At 43.6% G+C, this 16,706-nt stretch overlaps 5 protein-coding genes across 6 annotated transcripts; 2 read left to right on the forward strand and 3 right to left on the reverse strand.

Annotated features, from left to right (window-relative positions):
• Window positions 1–45: 45 nt before the first annotated feature.
• Window positions 46–1,417, reverse strand: LOC145707153 (uncharacterized). Its single transcript, XM_081784643.1, has 7 exons — window positions 1,274–1,417; window positions 1,090–1,230; window positions 898–1,044; window positions 667–859; window positions 483–625; window positions 265–438; window positions 46–154 (listed from the first exon to the last, which is right to left on the reverse strand). Exons 1-7 carry the CDS (start codon window positions 1,376–1,378, stop codon window positions 50–52), a joined length of 1,008 nt encoding a protein of 335 aa, XP_081640769.1. The 5' UTR covers window positions 1,379–1,417; the 3' UTR covers window positions 46–49.
• Window positions 1,418–1,486: 69 nt separating this feature from the next.
• LOC145710477 (adenosine kinase-like) lies at window positions 1,487–3,049 on the reverse strand. Its single transcript, XM_081788233.1, has 5 exons — window positions 2,805–3,049; window positions 2,407–2,760; window positions 2,143–2,364; window positions 1,948–2,095; window positions 1,487–1,903 (listed from the first exon to the last, which is right to left on the reverse strand). Exons 1-5 carry the CDS (start codon window positions 3,015–3,017, stop codon window positions 1,812–1,814), a joined length of 1,029 nt encoding a protein of 342 aa, XP_081644359.1. The 5' UTR covers window positions 3,018–3,049; the 3' UTR covers window positions 1,487–1,811.
• Window positions 3,050–3,799: 750 nt separating this feature from the next.
• On the reverse strand, window positions 3,800–7,534 carry LOC145710478 (uncharacterized). 2 transcript variants are annotated; one of them, XM_081788234.1, is made up of 5 exons: window positions 7,243–7,534; window positions 6,790–6,912; window positions 6,562–6,746; window positions 6,349–6,521; window positions 3,800–6,305 (listed from the first exon to the last, which is right to left on the reverse strand). In XM_081788234.1, exons 1-5 carry the CDS (start codon window positions 7,366–7,368, stop codon window positions 6,043–6,045), a joined length of 870 nt encoding a protein of 289 aa, XP_081644360.1. In that variant the 5' UTR covers window positions 7,369–7,534; the 3' UTR covers window positions 3,800–6,042. The 2 variants fall into 2 exon arrangements, with proteins under 2 accessions (XP_081644360.1, XP_081644361.1); XM_081788235.1 differs by lacking the exon at window positions 7,243–7,534 and adding an exon at window positions 7,032–7,136.
• A 2,724-nt stretch (window positions 7,535–10,258) lies between these two features.
• LOC145710479 (uncharacterized) lies at window positions 10,259–11,272 on the forward strand. The gene is made up of 5 exons (XM_081788238.1): window positions 10,259–10,419; window positions 10,461–10,575; window positions 10,739–10,847; window positions 10,888–10,985; window positions 11,032–11,272. Exons 1-5 carry the CDS (start codon window positions 10,313–10,315, stop codon window positions 11,137–11,139), a joined length of 537 nt encoding a protein of 178 aa, XP_081644364.1. The 5' UTR covers window positions 10,259–10,312; the 3' UTR covers window positions 11,140–11,272.
• An 893-nt stretch (window positions 11,273–12,165) lies between these two features.
• On the forward strand, window positions 12,166–16,698 carry LOC145706862 (sorting nexin lst-4-like). The gene is made up of 11 exons (XM_081784315.1): window positions 12,166–12,284; window positions 12,487–12,616; window positions 12,660–12,885; window positions 12,932–13,293; window positions 13,343–13,477; window positions 13,542–13,721; window positions 13,766–14,296; window positions 14,337–14,539; window positions 14,620–14,742; window positions 14,789–14,971; window positions 15,050–16,698. Exons 4-11 carry the CDS (start codon window positions 13,152–13,154, stop codon window positions 15,371–15,373), a joined length of 1,821 nt encoding a protein of 606 aa, XP_081640441.1. The 5' UTR covers window positions 12,166–12,284; window positions 12,487–12,616; window positions 12,660–12,885; window positions 12,932–13,151; the 3' UTR covers window positions 15,374–16,698.
• The last annotated feature ends 8 nt before the right edge of the window (window positions 16,699–16,706 follow it).

Raw genomic sequence — 16,706 nt, forward strand, 5'->3', positions numbered from 1 at the left:
GAGATAGTTGAACTGGATATTTGCGAGAAGGGCGAAATTTGCGAAATTTTCACAGTGTGTGATTTATTTTCATATCTTTTAGAATATCTTTTAGACTTTGCGTTCCTCTATGTCTTTCACTGAACTTCTGATTGAAATAATCGAAGCCCTCAACCTAAATTGCAGAAGTTATATAAGAGTCATCGCGCTTGCATGCTGCAGATCGTATGGATAGAGCTCTCTAGGCGAGAAGCTCCTCCTCAAAAGTGAAATAAAGAAACTTACGTAAGCTGGAACCTCTGTAGCACTTTGTTCGGATTTGGGCGTGTGGCGTTGCACTGGAATAATCGTTGGCGCTGTATCAAAATTCGGCAGTCCGTTTGAATCGAAGGTATTGTCAAAACCGTCTGAGGATACTGTCGAAATCGAGTCAGGCATCGAACTTACATTTTTAGCGGGCTTAATCACTGACTTAACAAAGCGAAATAACAATTTTCAATTACTTTTAACACTTCTGGTGCTGATATTTGAATCTGAGGCGCTAATATCTTGATCCCAAGAAAAACGGCCTCGTATGTGCTTGAGACCTTTCCGTACGAGTTTTCGATTCTGTCCATCGTCCAATGACACGTTTTATCGTAGTTGTCTTGAACATTTTTGAGGATTAAGGTTAATGCGACTTGAAACCTGTGCATCCCCGAACAGACTCCCTAAACTCGTCCATTATTCGGGTTATTGGGCGGGGGCAGTTATTGTCTGCAAGATATTGTAGAAGTCCATTTGAGACAAGGACGACAACCATGTTCGGCGAAACTTCTGATTGTGGATAAACATCGACGGAAATAGTCAATGAGAAGCAAGAAACTTCCACGGACGGCCACTTAAAATAAGAAATTGCAAATAAAAGCGAGTTCTCACCATTGCGACTTGACAGCCCAAGGTTCCAGTGTATAAATATCCATCATGTCTGAGTATAAGACCGAATTGAGGCCCCTGATTCGACGTTGGAGAACCAGAACATTCTCGTCTTAGTTCTTCGAGGAGTTCTGAAACCGATCTTTGGGTCTGAAGTTGTTTTTACATTTGTGGAACTCGCAAATGACATCTGACCTGCGACGGATTCTTTTGCTCAGCTATGCCCATGCAAGTAAATGCAATCTTTGCACGATATTTAAGTTTTTCATCGGAGTGCGTAAAAGCGAAGAAGCCGCAGCAGTCAACTGATTGGATTCTCCAAGAAAATGTACAATACTGAGAAGAAGTTGAGCCTCGACAAATTACAGTTCACGATTACCCTTATTGGACATGAGTTGTAGGCCGAAAAGCCTGGGATTCCACTAATGTCATCTGTCCAGTCCGAATTGGAGTGAACGAAAGCTCCTCCATGAGGCTCCAGCATTCATGAATCCTTTGATTATATCTGCAAGTCAGAATCGACGCTCTGAATTTATCATAATTCAACTAGATTCTTGAACTTTACTGAACCCGATCGAGCAAAGTATAAATGTAACACCGTTTCAGCTGTGAAAAGCTTCTTTTATTTGGATAATTTGATATTCGGTGGAATTGGTGTTATTGAAGAGGATTTTTTGTCAAAGGGACAGGCTCCACACTGTCAGGACATGAGGTCTAACTGACCTTCAGAGAGTTTAAGGTTATCTAATTGCACTTTACAGAAAATCTTTGCGTTAATAGACAAAAATAAAATGTCAAGATAGAAATATACTTTTGCGAAGACTGGGTCATTTGATTAGGAAGGAAAGAACATTACTTCTGAGTAAAATCTCGCATGATAAATATTGAAAGAAAGAGTTGAAGAGAGGTAAATGCAGCTAATTGGCTTTGAAGTGACACGTTTCTGGGAAGGTACATCCGTTGTGTTGAATGATGACACCGGCGGCGTAGTGGCCAGCTTCCACGCAGTCTGAAAACGGAAGTCATCGAATGTCCCCTAATTCCAAGATCTACCTTCTATACTTTTCTCGTTGACGAGCTGTGATAGAAATCCAGCGACGAAAGCATCGCCAGCGCCATTGGTATCGACGAGGCTGTCAACTTTGGTGACGGGGAAAGTTTTGACGTCACCGCCCTTGACAACGACTGTTTGATCAGCGCCCTAGGAATTAGAGTTCGAAAAGATTTGCTTTTTCTGGAATTTCGAACCTGCGTAATGACGACTGTCCTCGGATTCGAGTTGATCTTGGGCAGTGCTGCGATACGTCGAGCGATGTTTTCTATCGACTTGTCTTCGATGTCGTTGTTTTCTGCAAAAGCAGCAGCCTCGGTTTCGTTGCCAAAAACGAAATCGCAGTAGGGCATGATCTTCAGCATCTGGTCTTTGAAGAACTGGCAGAGAAATGGAGCGGACAGATTCATGCAAAACAGCTTTTCAATCATTTTATTAAATTCTCTCTAAGAATGATGTACCTTGCCGTTCTCAGAAGCAAACTTGCCGACCTTCTCCATGCACTTCGTTCCTTCTGGAGGCGTGAGGAAAAATCCAGCAGAATAGAACACGTCCGACTGCGAAATTGAGTCCCAGGCAGGACCAGATAAGTAGCTCTCTGGGTATGTGTTCGCCGCGGCTATATTGGCGACGAGACTCCTGTGGCCAGAGTTGCCAGAAATGAGACAGGCACAGGTTCCCGTTGGCTGCTCCACCTGTTCGTGAAAGTGAGCTTCCACTCCGGCAAGAGCAACCTGCTCCTTGAGTGTTTCTGCAAAACTATCTTTGCCAATGGCGCCGGAGTAAAGAGCTCGGCCCAAGCCTTTCATCATCCACTGAATTAATATGTCTGAATTTCTCAAGACAAATTGTAAAGTACCTTAGCGACACGAATAGTGTTCATGGTGGCACCACCTGGCAGGTAGCTTACTGGAAACCAGTCGACAAGTTCTGCGTACATCGGAACGTGCGATTCGTCAGCCAAGATTTGGTTGTTCGATTCGAGGTTGTACTTCTTCAGGTACCCCGGAGCAACTGACGCTTGGATATCCAGAAGCGGATTTCCAAGCCCACATAGTATTTTATCCGGCATTATTCTGAAAATTTTGACTTTTAAACTCGTCAAATATTTCCTATAATTGAAAGAAAGGCGCAATCTCTTTGTTTAGCTCTTGAGCATGTGATCTCTCGAATCAAATGACTATTTGCATTGCCACTATCAAAAAAGAAAAAGTAATATGTTCTATCTCTTCACTCTCAGTTAAATACTGGTTAAAAGGCGCCTCAGAGCTAACTGTTGATGGTGAGATTCAGAAAAGCTGAATCGAAATTCTTCGTTTATCGGCTTCTGCTCTCACTGCTCCGAGACTCGATCGGTTTGGCGAGAACCTTGTTACGCTAGGGGTGGGATTATGGGTGGTGTCGTTTTATAGCGGGAGGAATCTAGCTAATCAAAACTGGCGAGATCTTCTTTTCTCGCTCATGAGATTCTCAATCACAGACATCAAATCGAAAGGCAAGTCTTTTGTAAACACTGTCTGATAAAGCTATTTGAACGCATCGACCGACCAACTGACATCAATTCAATTTGAATACGGCCAATAATTTGCCCCGTTGATTAATCGTCCAGACTCCGTAGTTGATTGAATCAACTTAATTCTCAGTATTATTTCTGGCGAACAGATTCCGTCCAAACCTTTCAAATGTGCTAAGCGGGGGTAATAACTTCGGGACTAGCCCTCATTCTCAAATATATTTTCCCTGCAACAAGTCAAACTACAACCACTGATGGACTCGTCCCTCAACCTGCCGATTGCGTGAGTTTGCTCCTGAACATCTGCCGTTGCTTGAAAAAGGACGACAAAAAGAGAGGAGTAGAGTTTGATAAATTTATTTTCCCGTTAAATGAATTTTTGGTTGAGTCAAGGGCGACGCACAGGCGATGACCTTGAACAGCTCTAAGGAAAACGAATAGAACTTCGGCTATATCAGCTTAGACACGAGGCAAATGAGAGATTGAAGGGATGTTTTTCGCGTATAAGCTGGTATGAGGAACTACTGGGGAGAGGAAAGTTAAAAAAGATGATAACTGATTGAGAAAAGAAGGTTGACGAGCTTTCTCCAAAAGAAAGAAACATTCCCAGAAGGGAGATCGAAACTATCACTTTCTTGTGTCAGAAGAAGGATAACATTATCCTTAGACACGTTCTCAGAAATGGCTCATCGAAAAGGGCGCGGAAACGAGAGGCAATATTGCTGGTGAAAAACGCTCCGAACGGAGACTTGGAATAAATATTTTTGAGTTACAAAATTCAACAAAATAAATAAAGTTATCAGAACCAAGAGCTCGCATGCTGCTAGCGTTTAGGTCCATTCAATAAATAAGAGGTTTACCTCGGCTCGATAGAGTAACAATGAAATGAATAATGACATCGAGACAAAGTTATCGGGGTCCACAGGTTGGTCGTGAGCAGGGGTGACCATTTGGGCATTGGGCATTTGGGCAAATCGGGCAATTTTCGGGCAAAAACGCTTTTGGGCGGGCATTTGGTCGGCTCAACGCCTGAAAATAGGCTGGGCAACATTGGAAAAGTCGGGCATTTGGGCATTTTCTGGGCAGTTGGGCACCATCGGGCAGTTGGGCAAATGCCCACCGGGGGAAATCATGAACGTGGGCGTTTTCCTGTCCGCTTATTGGTCGTTAAGCTCAGAAACAAGAAAAAAGATATAAGGAGAAGGTTCTGCAAGGGTGTGTGAAGTGGACCTCTATGGTTAGCTGTCTACCTTTGACCTCTTGATCTTTCTGTGAAATTATCCCTACCCTTAACAACCAACCCCTTCTTTGCGGAGATGGTTCTGCAAGGGTGTGTGAAGTGGACCTTCATGGTTAGCTGTCTACCCTTGACCTCCAGATCCTTTTTATCCCTCATTTTTCCAAGTTGTAAATTCCAACCCCATTTTTGAACCTCTTTTTTTTCGAGACGGTTATGCAAGAGTGTGTGAAGTGGACCTTAATGGTTAGCTGTCTATTCTTGACAACCTGATCGATCTTTTACAAAATTATTTTTAACTTCTCAATACACGGGCGCGCGACTAAACGCTCAAAACACGTGGTCCAATTATTGGACCACAATGCATTATTCAGCCCCGCGCGGCGCGCCAAATTCATAGTGTGAAAAATAGCGCCCAGAATTTTTGGCCCTAATTCACGTTTCCGTTGAGTAAAAAAGCTCATCAATGTATTGTTAGAGAGCGTGAACCCTCTTCTATAAAAATATACAATTGTCAATTGAAAAATCCTTTGCGATTTTCAACCAGAGAGCGATAGAGAAATGTGGCGCAAAACGCCACCACTTTTGAGTTTTCATTCGAAACTTCACAGAGTGGTTCGTTTCCGTCCTATCAGCTCACATTACAAAATTCAGGTCAAACAGATTACTACAACGGGAATTACAGGGGGTCAAAGTCGCCGTGGTCCAATGATTGGACCACGTGTATTGAGAAGTTAACCGCTTTTTAAATACATTTCAAACCTTCCAAATCTTCAACTGTAATAAATTATAGAGAGAAATTTAAAATATTAAAGTTTTAACAAGCCCGAAATGTCGGGAAAATTTTTGCCCGAAAAATTGCCCAATTGCCCGATTGGGCATTCTGGGCACATTGGACTGGTCGGGCATTTGGTCGGCCCGGGTCTTGATTTTTGGTATTGGGCGGGCAATTGGTCGGCCCGACGATGATTTTTTGCCCAAATGGTCACCCCTGGTCGTGAGTATTCGGATTTCCAGGGCAGGAATCAAGGCAAAAGCAGCTCAGTATATTTTGTTTTCGGAAAAAGACCATAGAATAGGATTTGAGCTCCGTTTGCGTGAACGCTGACATGGAAATCAATTGTCAAAGTGCCCATAAATGAGTGGAAGAGATGATCTCGGAATCCGCTTGGAGAAATTCACAATAGGCCAAAATGAGAGTCCGAAAAAAGAACGACTATTACATAGATGACCTGGGTTGAATGAATTTTTGAATAGATATGAATGAATGAATCTGAATTTGGCAAAGCGGACTCACGGATCTTCGGGAAGAAAGTGACACAGAAGGTACCGGGGAATAATGTTTCTTTAATCTTCCTGGGCCTTGGCAAGCGTGCGGAACACGGGGAGGCGATCAGCGGACCAGATTTTGGAAGAAACTTCGAGTAAAGTTGACTGCGACGAACTGCCCGCAGCGGGAACCGCACCAGTGCTTGTTGGATTCCATGTTCGAGACCAGCCATTCGATGGGACACTGTCGAACTTCGAGCTTGGTGGAGAATAGGACGTCGACTCGGGTTTGGTGATCAATTGAAGTCCGTTAAAATCATCGTAGATGCTCTGCCAGTAGTCTTCAATCAGCTGTTAGATAATGAGTTGAGAAAATGATCATACCATCATTGTACTGGTTGGAAGACGAGGAGGACTCAGACTCCTGCTGGCTCAAGATAGAAGCATCCGATTGATTTCGCCAAATCGAGTTCATTGAACCGATAGAGTTCAAGCTCCTGCTAGCAGGAACTGGCATCGATGCAGAGGACTCAATCTTTGGCCAATCGGACTCAATCCTTCAAAGACTGTTAATTGACGCAGACTTGAGAAACCTACCCATAATTAAACTCGTTCGATTGGAGAGAAGCAAGTGTAGCGTTCTTGCGCAGAGTTGTGGATTTGGTAGCGGGCTCGTTCGGAGCTGGCCGCAGCGCTTCTATGTCGTTGTGCACAAAGTGACAGCGGTTGCCATAGGGACAGACGCCCACCGTGTGGAAGCTATCACACATCTCAGTCTTGTACTAAAGAAGGATATCGAGATAGCTTAACAGCGAATCCTCTTACTTTTGGATGGCGTAAGACATTTCGAAGCTCTTTAGGTGAGTGGGCGAACTGGCACTTCTTTCCGTAGCGGCAGAATCCAGTGTCCTCCCACGATCGACAGAGCTCGGTTTTGTAGAGAGAAGTCTTAACGATTTAGGTCAACATATTTAGGTAATCCTTATCAAAAACACTCGCTCTGACCAGGGGCCATATTTCAAAGGGTGAAAATATTTTTATCACTAGAAGGGCGTCACTGGACTGACCTGATCGGCCTCTTGCTTCGCCTTAAACTGTCCTCTGACTTTGGTACTCATAATCTGAGTGAATATAAAAATATTGCACGCAAGCTCTTGTTAAATAGAGTCGAGCAGCCGGTTGTTTGTGCATTTCTGTCTAAGCTGCAGAATACATCAGTGATTAGCTCGCTGCGCCCTTTCCCAGTAGTCTAGCGCCCATAATCAAGCCCCGTCTCACCTGCTTTTGACCACTGTCCGATGAATTGCTTGTCATTGATTCGGTGCGCGAACGGAACTTGGCCAGCTCGTCACGCGACGATTTTCGACTGCTCGGCCGGAAGGAACTTTTCTTCTCCTCGCTCATGTTCTCAGCTAGATGCAATGGAGACAATACAGTGAGGATTTTCAGTAAGGCTCGATCGAATCGGTCTGTCGCTCGTCGAGGGTCTTATTTTTGCAGATGTCACAGTAGTCGGTTTCCAAATACATGTACAATCTAAAAAGGCTCGCTTGAAACTCGTGACTTGCTCTAGAAGTTCACATCGAGACACTTTGATAGGAAGAGTGATTGTTATGCAATCTCAGAAAAACTACCAAAAATGAACTTCGGGATTCGGGATCAAGAATAAGAATAGCTTGGATTGTTTCTCTCCGGGTGTTTTTTGTCATGTGACCAGAGATGCAACCAAAAATCGTAAAAGGTTTATGGCATTCAAGAGAGATTCGAAAGTAAGCGAGGTCGAGATGAAAACTCGGTTCACCTGATCACGCACGCTCGTAAAAATAAAATCATAAAAGAGCGTCCTATGGGAATCGCCCTAATGGGCTGCTAGTAATTCATTCTTTCTACTTATCGAGTTACGTATTTCTCGCGTCTGGAGGAGTGTCTCTCGAGTATTAAAGAGAAGGGGCATGGATGTCCCGTCTGTTTCACAGCCGATTAGCCGTCACGGCTCCGGGCCACGTCATTTAGTCATCTTTAACATTTTATTGCTTTAACTCGCCCTTTGTCATTTCCTCGGCCACATTCCTGTGCCGCCACTGGCGAGACTACTCAATTTAATTTGAAAAAGAAAGATACGATGGGCTGGGAAGATGACGACGGAAGGAGAATTTCTCTTTAATAACAGGGTCTGTCTCTGTGAACCAAGCCGGGACGACTCCTGAATACAACAACTCAATTGTAAATTCAAAACAAAAGGAAAAAGTCGATTTTAATTGATTCATATAATAAACAAAGGGGTATTGATGGCAACGCTCGATAAATAGAGGTGAATGGCCCCTGCTACATAAAGGCCCCGTACTCGTGCTTTACGTAAGCCACGTCCCATTGCCAGCAATTTAAGCAGACAAAAGGCTGACTGGCCTTAGACGCATTATGGAAGTACTCTTGATCTTGATTTATGTCTGACTGCTACTCATTCTCCTCCGCTCTTTTTCTGTTCAAACGAGAAGTTCTCTCATCTCATGTTTCCAGGTAGACTAGCTGGGCTAGTTTGCCTTTTGCTAAATTCTAGTAGTTTTTAGCAAGTCGTCATTTTCGCATTTTACGTAACCCAAGTTTTACATTAATAGCCACCATAAAGTAGGCAAATAACTAGCGTTATGTTTATATTCACGAGAAATGAGAATGAACTCAGTGCGAGTTCATGGCCAGTCCTTGACCGCGCCCAAGCGAGTTGAACAAGAACGGAGCAGGGAAACAGTCTATTTTCGAATGCTGATGAGCAAGGCTTTCTCTTTTCTCTTTGGTACAGATAAAAAATCAATAGGGGGACGCTCTTCCCGAATACTTGTATAATCAAGAAATAATTCAACGTTTTACTTATGAATGACGAAAACTCATCTCATCAGCCTAACGCGTAGATGAGCACGAGCCAAAAAATGGAAAACGGGACTCGGTTACGTTTCTCTAAAGCTGACTGGCGTATATGTCTATGTCATAATAATATTTGAAGTCACTATTTGAACACTCGACGTAGCTTTGAGAACACATTCAGCTCGAAAATATTGATTCATTTTCAACGCCATCGCAATGGAGAACCCTAACGACCAGCCAGATGTGCTATTTCTCACATTCAATTGTAAACTGGCGGACCTGTTTTTCCCTGTCATCAATTATACTTCAAAATTGAAACACTACAGCAAAGCGGGTAGAATGAATAATCCTCATTTATACCAGCCTAATATACTTCCAAGGAGGCAGAACTTCTTAAAATCCGAATCTGATCTCTTTTCTGTAAACATATAGGAGAGTATAGTACCATGAAGTTTTACTCTTGAGGGAGAAAGCCCCTGGGCCCCCTTCCCCGTATCCCGCACAAATCACTGTCGGGGAAGTCTAGAAAATTTCTTAACCACTTGCTTGGCGGTTTAGAAGAATCTCGAGATTCTGAAGAACAGAATCTGGAAAGTAAACGGGTCTGAGCCAATGAGAGAGCCGACAAGGGTTTGCGCGGCTTCTCCCCAAAATTAGGCGCGCTCAGAAATGCCCATGTCCCGGGCCAATATCTCTCGCCACATGTCTTCAGACATGGGCAGATTCTCCTATCTCCCTTAACTGCTCAACTTCATGGTAATTTGGAGGTTGTTTGTAATGTAGGTGGGTTGAACTCTAGCCAAGCACGCTTTAAATAAATAAATGGGTTTAACCCCAGAGGAACACGTGCTCCTATTCGGGATCCCTGGTCTTTGCGAGTTCATTACGTCCTAAAGAACGACGGACGCACTTTGCCAGCAAATATTTATTCTCAATTTAAAGTAGTTATCTAACAGCCCCCGCTCATTTACTGATTAAATATTCACCAAAGATAGGAATACTAATTAACGAATCAAACGTGCTTTTCTTCTCTGATTTCGGTGCTCTCCTAGCTCTGCTCTTTCTCACGTGATTTCCCAACTCGGAGCTCTCTCTTTCTTTCCTTTCGAAACGACGTTTAAACGTGGCTGTGTGGATTTTCTCCGGTGGCGAGTGAGTATGCGCGGTCATTGTCCCCGGTGTGTGTATTTTCCCTGTGAAAGCGAGCCAAGAATACTACCGAAATAAAATTTGTGAACTCGGGCGTGGGTGGACGAGTCAGGCTCTTCGAAAAGAGTCGTCGGATGAGCCAATACAGATCGCCAGCGAATCAGTATTCGCTGTGAGTTATCAGCTCTCCATTCCGTTAAAATTCTGTCAATAATGGCTTCGTTTTCCTGTTTCGTCTTTCGCTTTGTTATCTGGTCAGCACGAAAATCAGATAACTAAATTTCGATCTCTTCAGTTGCTAGCCCGGGCGGTACCACCACCAGTTGTTTCACTTTGCTCGATGACATTAGACGTGAAGAATAGAGTTTTGAAACCAGTCCAGGAATCTCGATTTCGCAGCGATTCTGACCCAACCTCGCTGAAGAACGCCAAAGAAGCCATGTCAAAGTAGGCCGGAGTGAATTGCTGCTTTCTTAGGGTAACTTCAGGAAATCCCGCCAACAGTCCATCACTGCCTTCACCATCTTCAAGGACAAAGCGACAATAGAGAACGATAAATCAACCGTCTATTCATCAACTCCCGAAAAGTCGAAAGCCAAAAACGCAAGTTAATTAATTTGCTCTGCGGGAGAGCACTATTGTACCATCCATTTCAAGTGGAACTTAAACATAAGCAGTAATAATTCTCACGATAGAATAGGTATTAGCTTTTACCTTGAATTCACCGGTAATGATAGTCAATTCACTTCCAAAAAATAGGTTTTAGAAAATTCTGGAAACGAAGGGAGTGCAGTACTCCCCAGTAAAGAACGCAGTGGACAGCGCTGTGGACCTGGAATCGTCCCAGCCGAACGATGCTTACTGGAAATCTCTAGGTCTGCTGGAGAACTCAACAAGTAATCATTTCTTTGCTAGCCGAGGAGCGGGAAAAAGCTCTGAACGAGACGCTCGAAGAAAACAAGTCTCTTTGTGAAATCATGGAGGTGCGCCAACAAGAACTTGAAGAACTCGCGGTAAATCTGCTAAGGGATACCCTTGATTTTATAAAACGTCATTCAGGTGGAAAACGCTGAGCTGACAGAAGAGAACCGCCTTCTTGCTGATAAGGCCGCGTCGTTGAGCCATTTTGAGAAAATCATTGCCGAACTTACGAACGAAATCGCGTGAATACACAAATATTACACTTTTGCGCTGTCACTGCGAGTTTTTCTTTTACGCTTTCAAATACACTTGCTTTTTGAATGTTCCTGTCTGGGATTTTCTCCCCGCGGAAATCTAATAAAAACAAATGTCAACTACACTTACTCGCGATCTCCGACGACTGAGTCAAAGAGGCGGATGAAAGAGAGAATTTCATATGAGCAGGGCATCCAAGCAAGATGGGGGTTCAATGATTTCAACTGGCCAAAAGTACTGGGATTTTTTCGAGTGTAAGGTAGGAGGCGCAAACTGGGGCACGCGGGGTGTCAGGCTAAACGAGCTTTGCAAAGCCACTTGGATTCTTTTTAAGCTTAAATGGCTAGTCTTCCTAATCCCGCGGAAATGACCTTTCTAGTGTTTCTTTCATCCCTTACAGAGGAGGTAAGGGATGGCGTAGCGCTTTACTAAACGCTTCTCAGACAAATAATTATCGATCTATGGAAAGAGCAATCGATTCCGCGGGGAAAGGCAGCACGAGCCAGAGTGCTGCACAGAACAACTTCTGGAAAATGTTTGCTGCCAGTCTGCTGGAGACAGCGCAGACAATGCTGCTCTCGGATCGTAGCCGGAACGAGCCAATCAGAGCTAAACGAGAGACCCTTCCAGCACACATCTCTCCTGATATCCCGATCGTCCTCTTCATTCTCTCCCTTCACTCATCAGGATAGGGTCGAGTTAATCTCTCATTTTATTTAACATGAGGCATGTCATCTTTACTCAAGCCCCATCAACCGCAATTATGGTTATTTGACGCACTCCTCAATAATTCATGTGAAGTTATGGCCCTCAAATTAAAGTTTATCTCGAACTTTGACTAAGTAATAGCTGCAAACTTTTCAGATTAATCACAGAACTTTCTCATAAGCAATCTTCTTTAATACCATTATTAGTAATAATTTATTACCATTTAAAGGATGCATTTTGCTCTGCTCTATGAAATTGTAGGGATGGTCAGAAGAAGAGCAGGATAATCTGCCCTGGGGAGATTCTTACCATTATTGTGAAGTATTTATTGCTGGTGCTTAATCACGGCGATCTGCTGTGGGAAAGACCGACTTTGACCCTGAGAGACAGAACGATACTTTCACTTGGCTAATTTTTATGCAACTTAGGTAAAGCAACGCGTCTTGCTTGGATAAATAGGGGATTAAAGACAAAAGAAAGGGTGATCCATGTTAGATCCTTATTAGTTTCCGTAGAAATCACAAATACCGTTGTCCGGGATAGCTTAGTGCGGCCGATGATGGGGTCGACTAGAGAAATATTGATAATGTGGAAGATGTTGAATTTATGATTTCTAACTTTGTGATTTAGCCTTGAAGAGAAAAACGAGAAATCTTTGGATGATGAGAAAATTCAAAAGGCGCTTGTCACCGGCCTGGTCTGCGGCTTCATCTTCATGATCTCTGTGATCGGACTTGTGTGGTACTGCCATTCGCGTAGGGTAAGCATACGATGCCAGCATCAACGTTTTTCAATTCGTTTAGAAACAACATCCATCGCTCGAGAAAGAAAAATTCCCGATGAACCGGCAGAGGAGCCTGTCGAGTTTCCCTCCGAACGCAAACAATCAGAAGACTTGATCCGACTCCCATCTCAAGCAGATGGAACTTGCAATACTATTCACACCTTCCATACTAACAACAAAGAATCGCAAGAAGATCGACGTCCCGCCGCCCAAGACATCTTCGCACCGCTGCAACAGACTCAGAGGTTTGACAGGCGACGGCGAGCGCGTAGTAACGCAAATTAATTGTAGTAATGATGAGCCCATTAATGCAAATGACTTCCAACCTTCCACTTCGCAAAGCCGCTTTACTGTCGTGGCGGCCGATGTCACAGAATCGCCCATGTAGAAAACGTAACAATCCCGAAACAATACGAACCGCCTTCAACACTTATATTGCTGACAATTCAACTACTGTTCTTCTTATCTAAAGCTTAGAGCTAGAAACTCGATTTCCAATTGATGATTTCAGATGGCGCTTCAGCCGAATCAGCAGGTTCGCGTTGCCTACGATTTTCAGGGAGAAGCCGCAAATGAAGAGTTGACCGTCAGAGAAGGCGACATTTTGAAAGTTCTCTTCACAGATGTGGGCGAAGGGTGGATTCAGTGTGAAAGTAAATATATCCTCTTTCGCTTTTCAATTGATTCATTTATTGGTTCCAGACGCCAATGGCCAGTCCGGTTTGGTACCTGAAGCATACGTCGAGAAAGTAGAAGCGTCCATGCCGTCCCCTCAAGTGCAGAGCGCAGACAGTGGTTGGGGAATGGACGCTTTCGGAATCTCCGCACAGCCTGCAGGTAAACTTCAACATATACAATCGCCGAATACTGTAGCAATCTATCCATCATTTATGATCTGTAGCGCAGCCATCAAATAATTTCGGCAGCGACCCATTCGGCAATGATCCGTTCGGCTTCGGAACAGCCAAGCCGGCTGCTCAGCCAGTCTCTACATCACAAAATGATCCCTTCGAGAGCAAAAATGATCCATTCGCCCCAACTCCATCTCGAACAGATGTTTCTTCGTATAATTCAGGCTTCGGTAGGCTCTAGCTCAATTCAAAGCTGAATTAACCGTTCAAATAGAATCGGAAAAGACTATGAGTGGAATGACAGACCAGTTCCAGGACGCCACGCTTTCGTCCTCAAAGAAAAGTGGGATCTTCGGCGGAAAGAACAAGTTCACGGATCCATTTTTCATCGGACCATCGCCCGGTCCATCCCACGACGACTCCATCGCATCCGTCGATTCAGAAGGCGAAATAGTAAGATGGAGAGGCAATAATGAATCTTTCTCGGTATCTGTTGGGAATCCCGAGAAAAGTTCGAAACTGGGAGGAATGAAAACCTTCATCCAGTACCAAATAACGCCAACGAATACCGGCCGCGGCGTTTTGCGCCGATACAAGCACTTCGACTGGCTGCATGAGCAGCTCACGAGAAAATACGCGGCCGTCGCGATTATTCCACCACTGCCTGGGAAACAAGCGACGGGAAGATTTGATGATGACTTCGTCACTGATAGAATGAGTCGGCTTCAGTGCTGGTCTGTCAGAATGTGCAGACACCCGCTGATGTCATCTGCGTCTGTTTTTCAACATTTCCTGACCTCATCAGGTTCGTGCTCTCCAGAAATCATTGTCATTTTCTTATTTAGATGACGAAAAGATTTGGAAAAATGGAAAAAGACAAGCAGAGAAGGACGCTGTTGTTGGCGAAATTTTCTCTTTGCAACTCAAAGTTCCGGAAGAACCAATCGAACATATGAAACATCAGGTCTGGCTCGCAGAAAGAACGAAACACAATAAATTAATGGGCGAAGTTGTAAATCAAATGTACTCTTCTTCCGCAAGTCTTCAGGTTAGTAAGCAACAGTTTTGATTGTTCAAGACGAACAATTGCGAATTTCTAATGAGCTATTGTTGACGTTTTCCTTTTAGCATAAAATGAGTACGTCTTGCAAGAAAGATTATGAAAAGCTAAGCCAAACGGCAGCCGCATTGGCAGATGCCACCCAGTTCGACAGATCAGAAGGAAATCAAAAGCTGCTGAAAGCTCTCCAGGTATCGAATTTTCGATGTTGATCGTCTACAATTACCTAATTCGTAGGCCTTTTCTGGAGAAATGAAAGTCGTTGGAGAAACCGTCTGTTCGCCAGATAATTGGATTCCTCTGAGCGAAGGACTTCTTGAGTACAGAGGATTGCTGCATGCTATGCCACAGCTGCTTAGTACAAACACCTCCGTGATGGGCCGTCTCGACGAAATGAGAAAAGCGCAGATTTCACAAAAGGTAGAAATCAGATTCTCTCAAGCGTGCAGCGAGACGCCCATTCGAAAGCCCCGCAGAGTTGATTGGTCTTAATTTTAGGTTTCGAGCGAGCAGTTAAACGAAGCAAAAAGACGAACCGACAATCTATCATATGCTGTGAAGGCAGAAATCCAGTATTTCGACGACGAGAGGGTGAAGGACACAACTTCGCTGATAGCAAATTTCCTCAAGCTCCAGATCGCAGCGCACCAGAAAGCGGTCGCCTCTCTTCAGGGCGCCCTTCAGTCTATGGTTGACATATTCGGCCGTGATGTCGGAGATGATCTAGCTAGGGGTTCGGAACTATCATTTATAACAAAATCTTCATTTAACAAAATATCCTTAAATCCTTCCTTGGCATATATTTTAACGCCAAAGCTTTAGCTACACTTACAGCCAATTCCAGGAAAAATAATCAAGAATTTCCCGAAAATAGCCATGCATGAAAATGAGAAATTAAATTTATAATTTATTCAATTGAACGCGGATAAATACAGCGACGATGGAAGTTTGAAAAATAAAATTTATCGGCAAAAGTTAGAATTGTATTTTGGAATGAGTTCATGAATTTATAGGCGCGCTTTTTTCATGAAAACTGTCAGAATCACTGTATTTGCCTGCGCTAACGATTCGTAATTACGTAAGGTCGTGCACTGAAAATTCAATTCATTATGAAATGGAACAAGAAGTGTACCGGAGTTTGAAATTTTGCAATTTTGTTGACTTTTGACAGACTGCGTCCGCCGCGTTTCGTATTGATTTTTTACAAAAAAAGCCATCGATCAGGTGGGAATCCTCTGGGAGCTGATTTTCGGAGCGCCGCTGTTAGCCGTCAAATGACACGAATGTCGCTATTTTCTCAAATTCCCAACCCAAGGATAGAGTATCTAAGGAGAGAAATCGAAATAAAGCGCGAGAAATCTGCTGATGCCCAAAAGCTAGAGGGAAACTAAACTGCATCCAATTTGACATTTGGTGCTGTTGTGACCGACGCTTTGTATGGGCAAGTCGCTCGGACATTTATTAATGTTGTAAACGTTCATATACCCATATTATCACATTCATCATCGAACTTCACCAATCACTGGTACCGCGTGAGTTGTCTTTGATGTGCGAAGACATAAAAATCATTTCTCCATGCGTAGAGCTCCCCATCAAAGCTTTTCATTCATCCACATAAAAATTACTCACCATGTGAACCATTTGCAGTACTTTGACGATGTTCGACAAGGCGAAATGCTGTAACATTGCCTGCGTGACTCGTAACAAGACCTTCCGTCGACGGTCTACGGTAGCCAAGGACACCGGGAAGTGCAATTCTACATCTTCATATTTATATATATTTATATTCTACGCCAAATTGCTCTTACTTGCTTTCAACAGTATATCTTATGAGCCGAGTGCATTTTTAACACGAGTTTAACAATAATTGATTCCACACTGATCGAACATTCTACGATGATTGATGGTTAGCCATCCATATTTGTTTCCGTTAATTATGGCAGGAACACCTGTCACAATAGAGTGGTATGTTCCATGGGGTCACTCGTGTTTGATTTACACTTTTTCTGATCAGCTCCACCCTGCACCGGGGCGACGGACTTCATTTTTGCGAGGGAACCCTTTTTCCAATCCTTTCAATCAAAATCTCTACATTTTACTGTTTTGAATCAAAGGTTACTCTTCTTGATTTTCAATATTCAATGAAATTTCCATT

Source organism: Oikopleura dioica, chromosome XSR (assembly GCF_907165135.1).
Source record: "Oikopleura dioica chromosome XSR, OKI2018_I68_1.0, whole genome shotgun sequence".
Taxonomy (NCBI): Eukaryota; Metazoa; Chordata; class Appendicularia; order Copelata; family Oikopleuridae; genus Oikopleura; species Oikopleura dioica.